This window comes from Pempheris klunzingeri, chromosome 13 (assembly GCF_042242105.1).
Source record: "Pempheris klunzingeri isolate RE-2024b chromosome 13, fPemKlu1.hap1, whole genome shotgun sequence".
NCBI lineage: Eukaryota > Metazoa > Chordata > Actinopteri > Acropomatiformes > Pempheridae > Pempheris > Pempheris klunzingeri.
In genome coordinates this window covers 20,473,321-20,487,033 of record NC_092024.1, presented here as the reverse complement: position 1 = coordinate 20,487,033, position 13,713 = coordinate 20,473,321, and the positions used below count along the sequence as shown (strand labels likewise).

Below are 13,713 nucleotides of genomic sequence, written 5' to 3'. Positions count from 1 at the left end.
ACCCTTGTTTCTTCCCTACCGTCGTTTTCTGACACAAAAGCACCAAACAGCAGGCAGTTAGTTAGTAAAGAGCCAAATATGTCCCAAAAACAGAGCTAAAAGAGCATCACCACTATGCCATTCACAACTTGTTCCAGCTGTTATAACAGGTTTAAGCAATGTTTGCTGGAAACTACACTGCACAGCTGTTTTAAATGAATTAAATACATTTTTTAAAAAAGAGCCTTGTATCTTCAGTAAGAACCAGTGAGCCAGAGACAGGCTTGGAAAGCTGTTAGGTATCGACAAATAAACTAACATGACGTTGGATTTGATGTTTTTATGGGTTTGTTGACAATAAGAAAAATATAGCATATTACCATCCTTATCCTTTAAGATGGGCTTAATTACAGACTAATAACATGAAGTTTTTAATACAGCTAGTTTGGCTTTACGGCCACTTTTTCTTGTCTCTCTGTTCCCTTTGTAAACTTTCTATCTAACTGACGCAGAGGGACAAGGTTTATAGGTTTTATATACACAAGGCATGTGGCTTGCAAAATACAGCTTTATATACAGCTAAATGCTATGCAGCTGAATTGTTGACAATAGGACAAATGCTCTACTGTTTTCTTATTAGAAAACATATTTCTCTTTACACAAAAAACACAAAAAAACCTTTTCCAGCACCTACACTTTGTTCGGAACCCCTATTTACAATCAAGCACCTGAACTGTCTCTGTGGAAATCTGGTCCCAGGGCGTTCAGAGCCCTATCGGAGTCTATCAGAGTCTATCAGAGTCGACTCAGCTAGCATACAGGCCTGTGGTCGGACAACTGGAAAAGCTGGTCCTGCAGCATGAGAGCAGAAGTGTGTAAAAACGAAGTTAGGAGAAGAGTTTTAAGCAGTGTTCAGCCTGAGCCACGCAGACACCACTTTCTCTGGGTGAGCCATCGTGTCCTTCCACTGCTCCACTGCTTCTGCAACAGGGCTGTCGAATCCCAGCTGAACCTGCCACAAACAAATGGGAAGGCAGTCATTCCTCTGCTTGTTGAATTTAATCTCCAATTATCTTCAAATCTTTTCCTCAGGACAAGTCTGTATATAAAGATGAGGCCTGGAAACACCCTTTAAACTTACACTCGGGTGTTTTGCTGTAGCTTTAGGTGGTCTGGTATGACCAGTAGCTTAGTGGCTTTAAGCATGTCACAAATAAACTATAATATTTCAATGGTTTAATCACAAACAAAATTAGAGAACCAGTATTCATTACATTATGCTGTAATTACCCCTTAGCAAAATTCAGCAAAAGTTACAGATGCTCTCCTTATGGATGATAATTTAGCTTAGAAATACATAAGTAAATATGGGCTTGATTGTATTTCTTTATTGATTGGTTTATTAATTAATTAGATTAATTAGATTTATTTTGCATTTATTTTTAGACTGAGGAAGCACTTAGACAAATTGGAAAATGTAACTTCTACATGGCCATGAAAACCTTTTTCACTGTAACAATTAGTTCTTCTTTCTCTTCTTTTTTGAACGGACCTATAATAATTTAAGCTTTCCTTGATAGAGACCTGATAGTTTATGATAAATAAAGTCCCAAAAATCTACAACTGGAGATCATACAGTATGATTGAAAGCTCCAGAGCGATGACAAAATGGACCTGGAGGCGAGACTGTTTTGTCCACTTCTACCATATAAGCAGTACTGAGAGAGCACCATCCATGTGCTCTAGGGAATCATATTTAAAAGAAATGTCTGAGTATTATTTCTTCGTTAAAATCAGAACAACTGACCTGTCCGAGACACTGTTTCCTCCTGACCGAGCTCCGGCTGTAGAGTTTGACTGACAGCGAGCAGTTCTGGTCTAACGCAGCCAGAGGGAGGTGAAAAGTGTCCGCCCACTCACACTGACACCCGGAGGCCTTCAGTGCGCGAGTCTTCTTCTTCATTACCACCTGCCCCAACTGGAGCATCTCCACCCTGACAAAGAAACCTTTAGAGGGGAGCAAGAGGTGGAAACAACACTGTGGTTACTCACATGAGCCACACAGGACTTCACAGTAGATTTCAGGTCATTTCCAGTGACACCTACCTTGAGTTAGTGGTGAGGAGGATGCTGGGAGGTTTTGGGCGGCGAGGACCTGGAGCTGAATGCGATTGTTGACTGGCTGAAAGCAGGTGGTGAGATGCAGCTCGGAGTGAGACACCTGAAAGAGGATATTCAATTATATTTCCCTGTTCCCTAACCGTGTGTCAAAACATCAGAATGTTTTTACATTTTCTTTTGGTGTTCACATTTTTATATGGGTGTTTCTTATAGTGCTGAGTTTGTATAGCAACACCTGACTTTCCCCCATGGGGATCAATAAAGGATTATTATTATTATTATTATTATCATCATTATTACCCAAGCATCTTCTAAGCATTCATTGATTGTACAAGGAAACTGTAAGGCAAGACATACTGTGTATTTCCTGTTTGCATGTTTGCACCATTCATTGCCAAGTTAAATCAAAACTGGACTGGCACTTAAGCAGCTACAGGCTTTTAGAGTTCAAAACTCTGACCTTTTATCGCAGCTCACTCAGAACAATCAGTGGAAATTGCCAAGACGGCTGTTTGGTGTCAGTTGGAGCTTGTTGGAGTTTGTTATTTTAAAGCTACAACAGATTGACCTTTAATTATTGGCCAAAAAGATGTCATTTTTCAAAAGAAAAAAAAAAGGGCCAGAAGTACAAAGTGCATCAACCATCAAAACCAGCAGTTTGAGGAGGTTCATATTCTGACCTGTAGTTCAGTGCTCCACCAGACCAGTTATTGTATTTCTCATTTTTCTGTGTTCCACCAACTTAGATTAATAATGTCTCAGATATTACATTTGGCTTTCAAATGGGATAACTAGATTTTACTGTAATTTCTAACAATAGCAATAGTTTCATTCTCCAAAATAGATTTTTCTGGTGAATTTCACTTTCAAAAACGTAATCATAAACTTATTTGTTTATTGTGTTGTGCTCATAGACATCATAAGATCAGCACTCTGTTAATCCTTCTTTCTGATACAGGTGACTCCCTAACTTTACCATTAGCAGCAGATTGACATGATGTTATGACTTTAGACTAGTGTCACCGTGAGTTTAACATTCGTAGCTTTCAGTGAAGAATCTGAACAAATATTGGATGAACTGCCATACAATTCGACATTCATGTTGAACGGCAATGACTTTGGTTATCCTCTGACTTTTCTTCTGTACCATCATCAGGTCAAAGATTTTATTTGTCCAACACGTTGGTGGTTATTGGTTTAGGACCAAACCTCTGGCAAACTTAAGACATTCGTATCAGCCTTAGCTGTACTTTGTGCTTAGTGCCAATCAGGAAATGTTGGAAAGCTAACACGCTAAGTTAAATTGGTAAACATTATACCTGCTAAAGATCATCACTGAGAGCATGTTTGCACTGCTGTATCACCACCACAGCAGCTCAGCTACTCAGAGCCTCTACACACTTGGTCTTGTTGCATGATTCATCTCAGACTGCCCTGCTTCTGTTCAAAATGTTACTGATGTTTTTTTCTTGTTTGAGACTTCCACAAGTTCAGCTGTCTTAAGCCTTAAGAGCCTCTGACATTGATTTGTACAATTTGTGCCTTTTGTGCCCAGCAGATGGGTAAAAATCAGTCACTGAATCAAATTGTGCCTCTGAGAAACTAATGATGATTCACTGTCTGATCCTCTAAGTTCACATTTTACCATCACTGGCTAGACATACATCCATTTATCAACAAAACCACTCTCTGCTGCTGAAATGGTTGGAGGTTTGACCTACTTTCCTTGTCTTCCATTTTCAGAATCCACACTTTGGTTTCTTCTCTCCAATAAAAGCCTGTTCCCCAATTTCCCTCGATAATGAATCCCCTTTCTCTTTTTGCTGTGATTATGCAATAACATAAAGTCTGACTCAACGTCAATATTACCCTGTTAGGGCCTCGAGTATGGTACATGCCAGTGGGCTACAATGCATCATGGGGACAGTTTTATGAGGCACACACACAGTGCTTTGTTCTTATTTACTGTGCACATACAATGGGGTGATAAAAGACAGCAGCCAGCAGAGGAAATGATGAAGAATGTGTAGTAAAAGTCTGGGATATTCCCACACTGCAAGTTCTTCCTCATAGCAACAACAGCTGGACAGTGAGTAAGACAGCATCAGCTAATTGTTACAACCAAGAATGTATAAGGTACATTTGCATCAGCCATTATGAACTTTATTACTAATGAACAGATTATCAAGACTGGTCTACTTGGACTGCGTGTGCAAACATCAGCTAACATCTGTCGTTATTTGCACCTCTGTCTTTATTTTCTTGGTTGTTTTAGTTGTTGTGTTGTCATACCTGAACCAAAACTCTGATTTTACTCTTTGCATTTTGGAGTCAAGGTCAGCTAGCAGATCAAAATCTGGACTAAACAGGGTACAAATGCACATCAAGACTTAAAGCCACTACGTGTGTATTTTCAGTCAAGCTAGCAGCATGAATGTCAATGATGGTCGGTCAGGCAGTCCACCACTTTGGGCCAGACTGAAATTTGTCAACAACTGTTAGATGGACTTCCATGGCATTTTTAAAGACACTACCACTGTGCCTCAGTAACATAGCTGTAGGCTCTTGTCTTGTTTTAACTCTTTAAAAATCTATATCAGTAAATCTCATATCCAGTATTTACAGGACTATAGCCTACATTATTTTGGAGATCCATTTTGAGCATGTTAGCATGCTTAGTAGTAAATGAAAATAAAAAAATAGCTTCAGGACATCATAATCAATATAAATGTATGAGCATTATTTCTCTATGAATAATCTGCTATCAGAACAATTGACCTTTATGAGACACTTTTTCCTCCGACTGTAGAGTTTGTAGACTGACCCAGTACCTAAGTGCACCTTGTAGCTATTGGCATCATTTTATTTGCATAAAAATGGGACCATCCATGTGAAAAGTGGTGCAGTCTGTGTGTCTATGAGTTACTTCTGGTTTTAGACAATCATTCTTTAATCCTGGTAATCGTTAATTGTTCTCATACTGTGTTACCATACTAATGCCACTATAAACATGAGTGACAGTCAATGTAATGAAAACAAAAACACCAGACTTAACCAAAAACAGACTTCAGTGCCACAGGCCTGACTCATAAAATGTGAAGTGCGCACTCACAGAGGATTTGGACGGAGGGTTGAGGTCGAGCCAGTGCTCTGTCTCCTCAGGACCGAGCTGTCGGAGGGAGAGGACGCATTCAGCAACAGTACGTTTCCTTTGGCTGTGTGTCTGCAGCCGCAAGACCAAAGCACTGCAGCGCAACTGCTGGAGACGCAGCGCAAACACAAAGGTCTCCATGAAGGGCACATCCTAAAGAGCAGAGGGAGTGGTTATGTAATGTCTATGTGGCCATGAACGAAAAAAATTCTCTGCTTTGGAGTTTCATCAGGTTTAAGACAGCAGACCTCGGTATTACCTGACAGTACTCCTTGATCGAGCTCTTGAACTGTATCGGTTTGGGGATGGTGATGATCCCTTTAAATCCAATCTTTTGTTGCTCCACTCCATCTGGATAAAGGTTGAGGTCTGAACACTGATAATGAAAGAGGAAAAAGAAGATCTATTTATAGACTAAAACACTCTTAAGCAAACCAGTTTAGGACAAACTGCTCTACTTGTGTATATGTGAGCGTCATTATTCTGTTTTTATTGTTTTTTAATATTTCAAGAAACAACAGGCTGAATTAATGCTTTAAGTACTCTTCTTTTTTACAACCTTTATTTAAGCAGGATGTGCTTGGTTTATGCTCCAGGAAAGACTAAATATTTGGTATAATGGCACATAACAAGTACATTTGTGCAACCACAATGTCCTAATTGTTCATCCAAATGTTCAAAAAGTTCAAGTGCTGCACTGATGTGAAAGAGGAGCCCCTTTTGCCCCTGTGTCTGCATTAAAGCCTTAAAACTGTTAACGTACATTTAATGCATAATACACACACTGTAGGTGTTGCCTATTTTGTGAATGCGTACTTCCTCAGATACACGGATGACAGTGTTTTAGCATCAATGGGGACGGTTCTGTTTCTTAAGAGAACCACCTTTCCCTCCCGAGTGTCCGAGCCAAAGTTAATAGAGCACTGAGAGGAACTAACAGAGACCTGTGTTCTGGACACACAGAGGGTCCATTGAGAAATGCTGCAGAGGAGCATAATGGAGCTTTTTGTGCTCTCACGCCCCCCTCTCCTCACAGCATGTAACCTTACCTGGACCAGGGTGATCCACACCTGCTCCAGAGCCTCCTGGTAGCTCAGTCGGACGCACACCTTCCCCAGCTCGTCCCCAGACAGAATGATGGATTCTGCAACATTTTAATGAGACGAAAGAAGCACAAATTATGGGAACAAATTATTGGATGTTATTGGACACAATGTTAAAATGTAGATATGATATATTGTGTGGTTATATTAGGTTGTTGGTGGGTGTAAAAAGCTAATAAAGATGCAAATGTATACATCTGAAACTATTATGTAAGATTTCAGATTTCTGGGTTTTCTCATCTATGTCAGTTCCTGTGGGTTGAACACAAAGGTGGGAATCTAACATAAAATTTAGACGGGTAACTAAGTTCAACAAGATCTTCTAAGTGATATGCTCTACTGGATTTAGGGAAAATCTGGCCTTTTCTCCCTCGTTACACTTACACTTTTAAAAGCAGGGTAGAAACCTAATTTTTCACCAAAGTCTATGTACGCACTTTGTGTTTGTGTGTGTTTTGTGTGTGAGCTTGTGTATATTCTGCACTAATTCTTTGTATAATAGCACAAACTCCTGTTGACAGGTATATTCATATTCTGCACTTGTATGGATGTATTGTTACTAGTGCGTAAAACACATAGTGTAGACATGTGTATGAAAAGTGCTACACATATAAAAGTAAGGTTGACTTGACTCGTTATCATCTTTTATTCATGCTGTCTCTCCAGCTGTATTCAGACAAAGTGTCTACTGGACTGCTAGAACACAACAGCTACACAGAGCTATACAGTGTGTGTTTAACCATCCAAGAAAAGCAGCATTATTGTTTTAATGGTTCATGATATTTAGGAAAACAAATTAAATAGAAATAATAGTAGTGATAAATTGCCATGGCAGAGCGAGAGATACTGAAATTTATAACATGGGTTGCAATTTAAAGGAAAAACAATTTTATCTTTAATTTATCTCTTATTATAACAAAGCTGCTTGTCTTCATGGAATAATACATTCTTTACGTAACAAGGCTTATCTCTGGAGCTCAATGGTGGACTGCAGTGAAAACATTTGGAAGTGATTACTGTGCCTGCCCTTTCATGATTGCACAATGCAGAGTGATCTTAATCAGACCTAAATCATTGGGGTTTTTGTGTGTGTGTGTGTGTGTGTGTGTGTGTGTGTCAGTCTACCACCTTTCTCCCACTAAAAAGAGGAAGGTGGTGGACTGATACGGCTCATCCAAGTTGAAAGTTTGAAAGGGAAAGTTGTAGGTGAAGATAAATTTGTATTCAAGTTACCCAAGCTGCTTTCAATGGAGCCGATCATGGAGGACGTGCTGCTGAGGACACTGGAGACGGAGTCGAAGCGCTGCCGGTGAATCAAAGCACACATAGAGATGGACAGGTTCACTGTTTTTTTTCCATTGAAACCCAAAACTTTATTACCTAACAAGAAGACTAAGAGTTTACAGCCACACTAGATGAGAAGTCAGGGGATCAAAGTTATTACAATTCATCCTCTGGGGACCATGAGTGCCGAATTTCATGCCAATCCATTGAATAGCTGCAGAGACATTTCACACAAAACCAGAAATGTCAGCCTAATGGTGGCACTAGAGGAAAAGATCACCAAAGTCTTACCTCTCACTGGTTCTCATTTCTTTACCTGCAGGTTTTAGTTCACATCCTCGTACTGGAAGCCCAGGTTTATTTGTTTACTCTTAGATATATTGCCAAGGTGCTGTGCCTTTCACATTTTCATTACTTACTACTGTTTGTTCATAATGTTGCCAAGCTAAACATTTGCTAATTGAACTGTATTTTACACGCACGTGTATAAGAAATGTGAACAGAAATGTACCTGTGTTGATTCCAAATATGCAAATCGATGAAGGCGTTGCTTTAACTTTGCTCTGACGTTTGTCACATTGAGAGCCCTCAATGAGATACTGTAGCGTTTATCAAGGTTTTGGGCGAGACGCTAGATTGATTGTTTATAACACAGCCTCAACCATTCATGTTAAATAATAAGGGGGTGTTGAAAGGAATACTACACCACATCCTTTACAGACCAACGAGATACGCCCAAACCTAGTCATTGTTTTGTGTATTGTGACTCTGATTATATTTGACTTTGCCCAAGACAATCAACAGCTGAATCACAAGTGCTGCAGCTGAAATATATCTCCAGTGACTCATCGCAATCATCACTTTCATCAGTTTTCATAACAATTTTACAAAAAAGAAGTTTACCTCCATTATTAAGTGCCTGCAATGAATAGAAGATCTCTGAATGTGTTAATCTAATTACAGACTGAACATAAAGCTAAATAAATAAAGCTATCTAGAGTCCCAAATTGGACATAAACTAGTACTAAACTTTGTGAGAAGTCGTATTACTGAATAAATCGATAAATCAAGCAGTTAATAGTTAAAATGGAGTGTAAAAAGAGATGATAGTTTACTTGCTGTCAGCCTCAGATCAGTTGGTAAAACACTTATCACTAATAAGCTGATAAAGTTGGTTGAATTATAACTTTAAACGAATAGTTAAAAGACTGTGGGAAACAGGCTAATTGTATCTTTTCAATTTCAAAACTTTTAAATATAGTTAATCATTACATAATATTCAGACGCGTCATTGAGGGTTAACACCTGCTTCTTTTTCAGTGGATGAAGTGACCCCCTCACTTTGTCCCTTTTATCAACCTAGCAGCTTGTGAGGTTTGTCTTCACTGTTCCACTGTGCTGTTGACTACAGTGGAAACTCTAAAACTATATTTAGTCTCAGTTGACACAGGGTGAGAAACGCTGTGTGAATACAGATTAGATAGAGCGCAGTCTCACCTGCATGCGACTCTGAGGGCTGGACAGATCAAACATGGAGCTGCTCAGTCGCTGCTCACCGCCCGGCCTCAGAGTCCAGCCTGCAAAACATCAGTCCACATTGAGGTGGTTTGTAATTACATGTCCATCAGAAGGTATCTGATATTAAATCAGATACACAGAATATTGCTTGTCCCTGTATTTACAACTTTTTTCACTACACACCTGCATAAAAACTGTAAATCTGGATTAACTGCTGTGTAGGTATCATATAATAATGATTGTCCACACCATCATAATGTATATAACTGCAGATATCCTGACAAAAACTTACAGATTTCATATTTAGCATCACAATCAACTTAATGTCACAGTAAACTCTTTAGAAAATGTAAATGTACAGATGATTGATTTCTAATTACAAACACATATTTTCTTCTGTGACTCATCTTACCAACATGCTAAATATTTGTCATTAAATAATGTAAGTTTCTGCTCACTTTTTTGTTTTAAAATCATTTATATTCACAATTTGAGAGAAGCATGGATAAACTTTTTGATGCTGCGTCTGTTACCTGGAGGACTGGAGTTTTTGTTCTTCAGTGTGTCGCGGCGGATGGACCCTGGGGAGACGTACCCGGTTATGTGACCCTGATGGAAGCTGGACTCGGGGCTGTAGGTGAACTGACTGGAGCCCAGCAGCTCTGCCTTCCTCTCTGCATACGTGCAGCGGGCTGAACCTGCAGACAGACCGCAGGGCAGGAGGTCAGCATGCTTTAATTTGACCAAATGATTCTTTTCAGTCAGTAAACCAAAAGCCTGCAGCCATTCATGTAGGATCAGGATATCCTGGTACTTGTCCTTTGTGTAATCAAATGTCATACATCAGTAACCTCTGAGCTGATTTTAATGAAACTGAGATGCATGCATCAGGCATTATGGTAGTGACGGCTGAGTTTGTTGGGGTGGAGTAAAATGTATCAGTCACACTAACCTTCACCTTATCATAAGCCTGTGTTGAAGATTACATTACTATGTGTTGTTACACCCTTGTTGAACTATGCAGCGAGAGAGAGAGACACTCGCTGACTGACCTGTTGTACAGTAATTAATATCAAAAATTCAAGTTATAGAACTTAATAAAATTCCTCTATCATACATTGGACAGAAAGCTTTTTAGATAGATAGATAAGATAGATGAATACTTTATTGATCCTGAAGGAAATTCAGTTATTCAGCTGCTCAGTAACACAGCACCACACTCTCTCTCAGCTAAATAATAAAATAATAAATAATAAACAGCCATAAGATAGCAGACAGTGCAATGATGTGCAAATTCCGACCCACTACTCATCTCCCTCCCGTCCCCAGGGTTGCATTAAAAAGTCTTATGGCTCCGGGCAGGAAGGACCTCCGAAGTCTGTCTGTGGAGCAGTTCATTGAGAGCAGCCTCTCACTGAAAGACCAGTTGACACAGTGGGTGGCTGCTGTTATCCATGATGGAGAGCACTTTGTTTAAAGTTCTCCTCTCCGCCACCGACACCACAGAGTCCTGCTCCGCTCCAATAACAGAGGTGGCCTTTTTAATCAATTTGTCCAGCCTCTTAAGGCAAATAAATGGCCCGATGAGGGCGCTGTTGGGGGTGAAAATATATCACTCAAACATAATTCTGATTTGATTGTTGTCTCATCAAACTAATGGACATCTGGAGAAACTCAAGTCAGAAAAGTGGTCTAGAAACAGACACACGTGGCTGTCGGTATACTGTCGGTATGATCAACTGTCAGATGTTACAGAGAAGCTGTTTGCTAGAAAAAAAGAAAAGAAGGAGGAGGATCAAAGAGGCTGTTTCTGGCACTTAACCCATGTAGTCAACCAACTGTAAAGGAGTATCTACAGTATCAGCTTTGTTCTGGGGAAAGAGGACCAGACATCATCCAGCTCAAGCCTGTACTGTATATTCAACTCAGAAATTTGTCTTTGAAACTAAGAAGGAGAAAATATTCAAATGTTCTGTGACTTTTTCATCTCTAAATCACTTTTTTTTTAAAAAGTACATTACAATAAAAGCTATTTTAAGGAAACTGATTGGCTGATTGATGGAGTTTGAATCTCAGGACATAAGATATATTGGCCCCTTAGTGAATCCTCATGGTAAAACTTATGCTGAATCACACACCAGATATTGGTTCTGTGGTTCTGTTCTCGATATGAACACTGGCCCAAAGCTGCTCTGACTGATTAGACCAGACCCACAAAGTCCAATTCTGCCAACCATAAAGTTTGAGTCAGTAAAGAAACCAAAAGTCCAGTCTCATTTCTGGAGAGAAAAAACAAAAGTGGAAGGGTTTCTACAAAGTTTCCCTCACGGATCATTTGCACATTATTGTATAGATTAGTCTAGCAACATTTCAACCCCACTCTGTTTAAGCATCCACACCCCCACATGGTGGTAAGAATCCAAAAATGAATAACGCATTAATATATAATACATTGATGTAGATAGAAACATGTACATATAGCCAGATTCAAAATACTAAATACAGTATATAGGTAATATGTTTTATCTCATAAGATCTGAAACTTATAGAGCATCTTTCATTGCAAACAAATGGAGAACAGGCAGCTGATGTTATTTCTTAATTGGTACGTACTCTGCGGCCCAGACTGTAAATTGGGGTAGCGGGAGCCCCTGGGTTGGATGTAGGAGGCCTTAAATGTCGGCAGGACAAACGGCACCTCTCTGCCATCTGGGGGCAGCTTGGACAGGAGGTAGTCTTCTGTGACCCCCCTTCTCCCTTCATCCGGCTCCCATCCCGATGCCGCTGCCTTGTTAGGAGGCATCTTCAGTGTGATCACTTGAAAGCAGAGGAAATCACACAATCAGAAACAAAACACTCCGTCAGAGCTGCCTGATATGCAGCTGTGCAGGACGTTAGTTTACCTTGGTTCTCATGCTCCTTCCCTTTCTTCCTCATGAAGTTCTTGCAGCAGTCTTTGAGGCACTCCATGGCTGCAACTGGAAATATTTGACTGATGAAAGAATAAGTGGAAGTTAGAGTTCACACAGTAAATAGTGACACCACCAGGGTCAGATCAAGTCTTTCTGGGCACCTAATCAGGAGTTCATAACAATATCACTCCAAACACCGACAATCCTAAAATTGTTATATTGACCCCCGACATTTCATTTATTTACATTTCATTAATTTTTCTTAACCTCAAACTTTGTTATTGTTCCAAGTTTGGCATAGCGCCCCTAACATTTGTAAATCACAAAAATTTGTAAATCACAATCTCCGAACTTTGTATTGCATTTCAAAAAATGTGTTACACTGATCCAAAACTTTAATCTACTGCAGCCTAAAATTTGGTAAAATCCCCTCACCCCCTATTTATTATGTATATTTTGTTATAATGCTTCCCCATTGGCAAAACCATTTGGTATAGTGCTGATATGTTCCCCAGATTTGTTCTACTTGTCCTCAAATTTGGTATAGTGTTCAAACAATGACTCGTTATAATCCTAAAAGTTGTTCCAAATCCCAGAAATGTGGTGAAATGCACAAAATATCCAAATTTCGGTGTTAGAGCAACATCATTTGTTCATTATATCATTATATTAGTTTATTGTTGTGCCCCAACAATGGCAATACTTTAGTATCGTAATAGTTTAGTAACGTACGGATATATTGCTGTTAAATGTGTTATTTTTCTCATAAATCCCAAAGTTTGTGATTTGATGTCAAACCCAAATGCCCACATTTGGTGTGATGACCCCAAAATGTGTTTGATTTTACTTTATTTGATATTATTATAAATACAAATGTGTTATAAACTCATGAAATCACAATTTGGTATATTTCATTAACTTTAACCGATGAATTTGTCTTAATGTTTTTCAATCCCCAAATGTGGCTGTGAGGATGTTCAAACACAATAAGAGGAAACCAAAACACCAAACTAATTATGAATACAAATAAATAATAATAATAACAAAGGCTCAACATGTTTAAACACTCAGCAAAAAGTGAAAAGAGTTTGAATTATTTCATGATCGCCACCAACTACAGTCAAACACAAACTGTGTGACCTTGCAGCACTTGTTGAGCTTTGTGCTGAGCGCATGAAGGGATTTGTGTCGCTGTAACCTTTTGACACACTAAAGAACAATTAAAGCATCACTTCAATTAGAAAACAGGAAGAACAGAGACTCACCCACACGATGTTTTCACTGACAGGATCAACTCTGAGCGTCCAGCCGTGCAGCTCAGTGACAGGCAGACTGCAGGGAAATGCCACAGAGCTCAGGTTTATGGTGGACTTCAGTTACTCTACCTCTACCTCTCTCTCTCTCCTTTTCTCTCTCTCTCTCTCACCCTCCCCCTAACACTCCTTCACTCTCTCTCTCTCTCTCTCTCCCTGCTTCCCGGTCTGCCTCTGAGAGAAAGGGTTCTCTCCCTTCTCTCTCTCTCCCTCTCCTTCTCCTTCTCTCTCTGCCCCCCTCCCACTCTGTCTCTCCTTCCCACCTCTCTTACTCACCCTCTCTCTCCCTCCCACTTACTCTTCTTCTCTCTCTCTCCCTCCCTCTCTCTCTC

General features: G+C 39.7%; 1 protein-coding gene across 1 annotated transcript; it reads right to left on the bottom strand.

Moving 5' to 3' along the window:
* Positions 1-757: 757 nt before the first annotated feature.
* LOC139212121 (tandem C2 domains nuclear protein) lies at positions 758-12,133 on the bottom strand. The gene is made up of 11 exons (XM_070842589.1): positions 12,060-12,133; positions 11,770-11,973; positions 9,690-9,854; positions 9,136-9,215; positions 7,588-7,657; positions 6,301-6,395; positions 5,511-5,627; positions 5,213-5,404; positions 2,086-2,200; positions 1,787-1,986; positions 758-991 (listed from the first exon to the last, which is right to left on the bottom strand). Exons 1-11 carry the CDS (start codon positions 12,124-12,126, stop codon positions 881-883), a joined length of 1,416 nt encoding a protein of 471 aa, XP_070698690.1. The 5' UTR covers positions 12,127-12,133; the 3' UTR covers positions 758-880.
* Positions 12,134-13,713: the final 1,580 nt, after the last annotated feature.

What these genes read in the sequence shown, in the direction of transcription:
- LOC139212121 (XM_070842589.1), bottom strand. Translation starts at nt 12,126, where the DNA reads ATGGAGTGCCTCAAAGACTGCTGCAAGAACTTCATGAGGAAGAAAGGG. An exon ending in TGTGGATCACCCTGGTCCAG is followed by an intron (nt 5,628 to 6,300) that starts GTAAGGTTACAT and finishes TTTCATTATCAG; the next exon opens with TGTTCAGACCTCAACCTTTA. An exon ending in ACCCTCCGTCCAAATCCTCT is followed by an intron (nt 2,201 to 5,212) that starts GTGAGTGCGCAC and finishes ATCCTCTTTCAG; the next exon opens with GTGTCTCACTCCGAGCTGCA.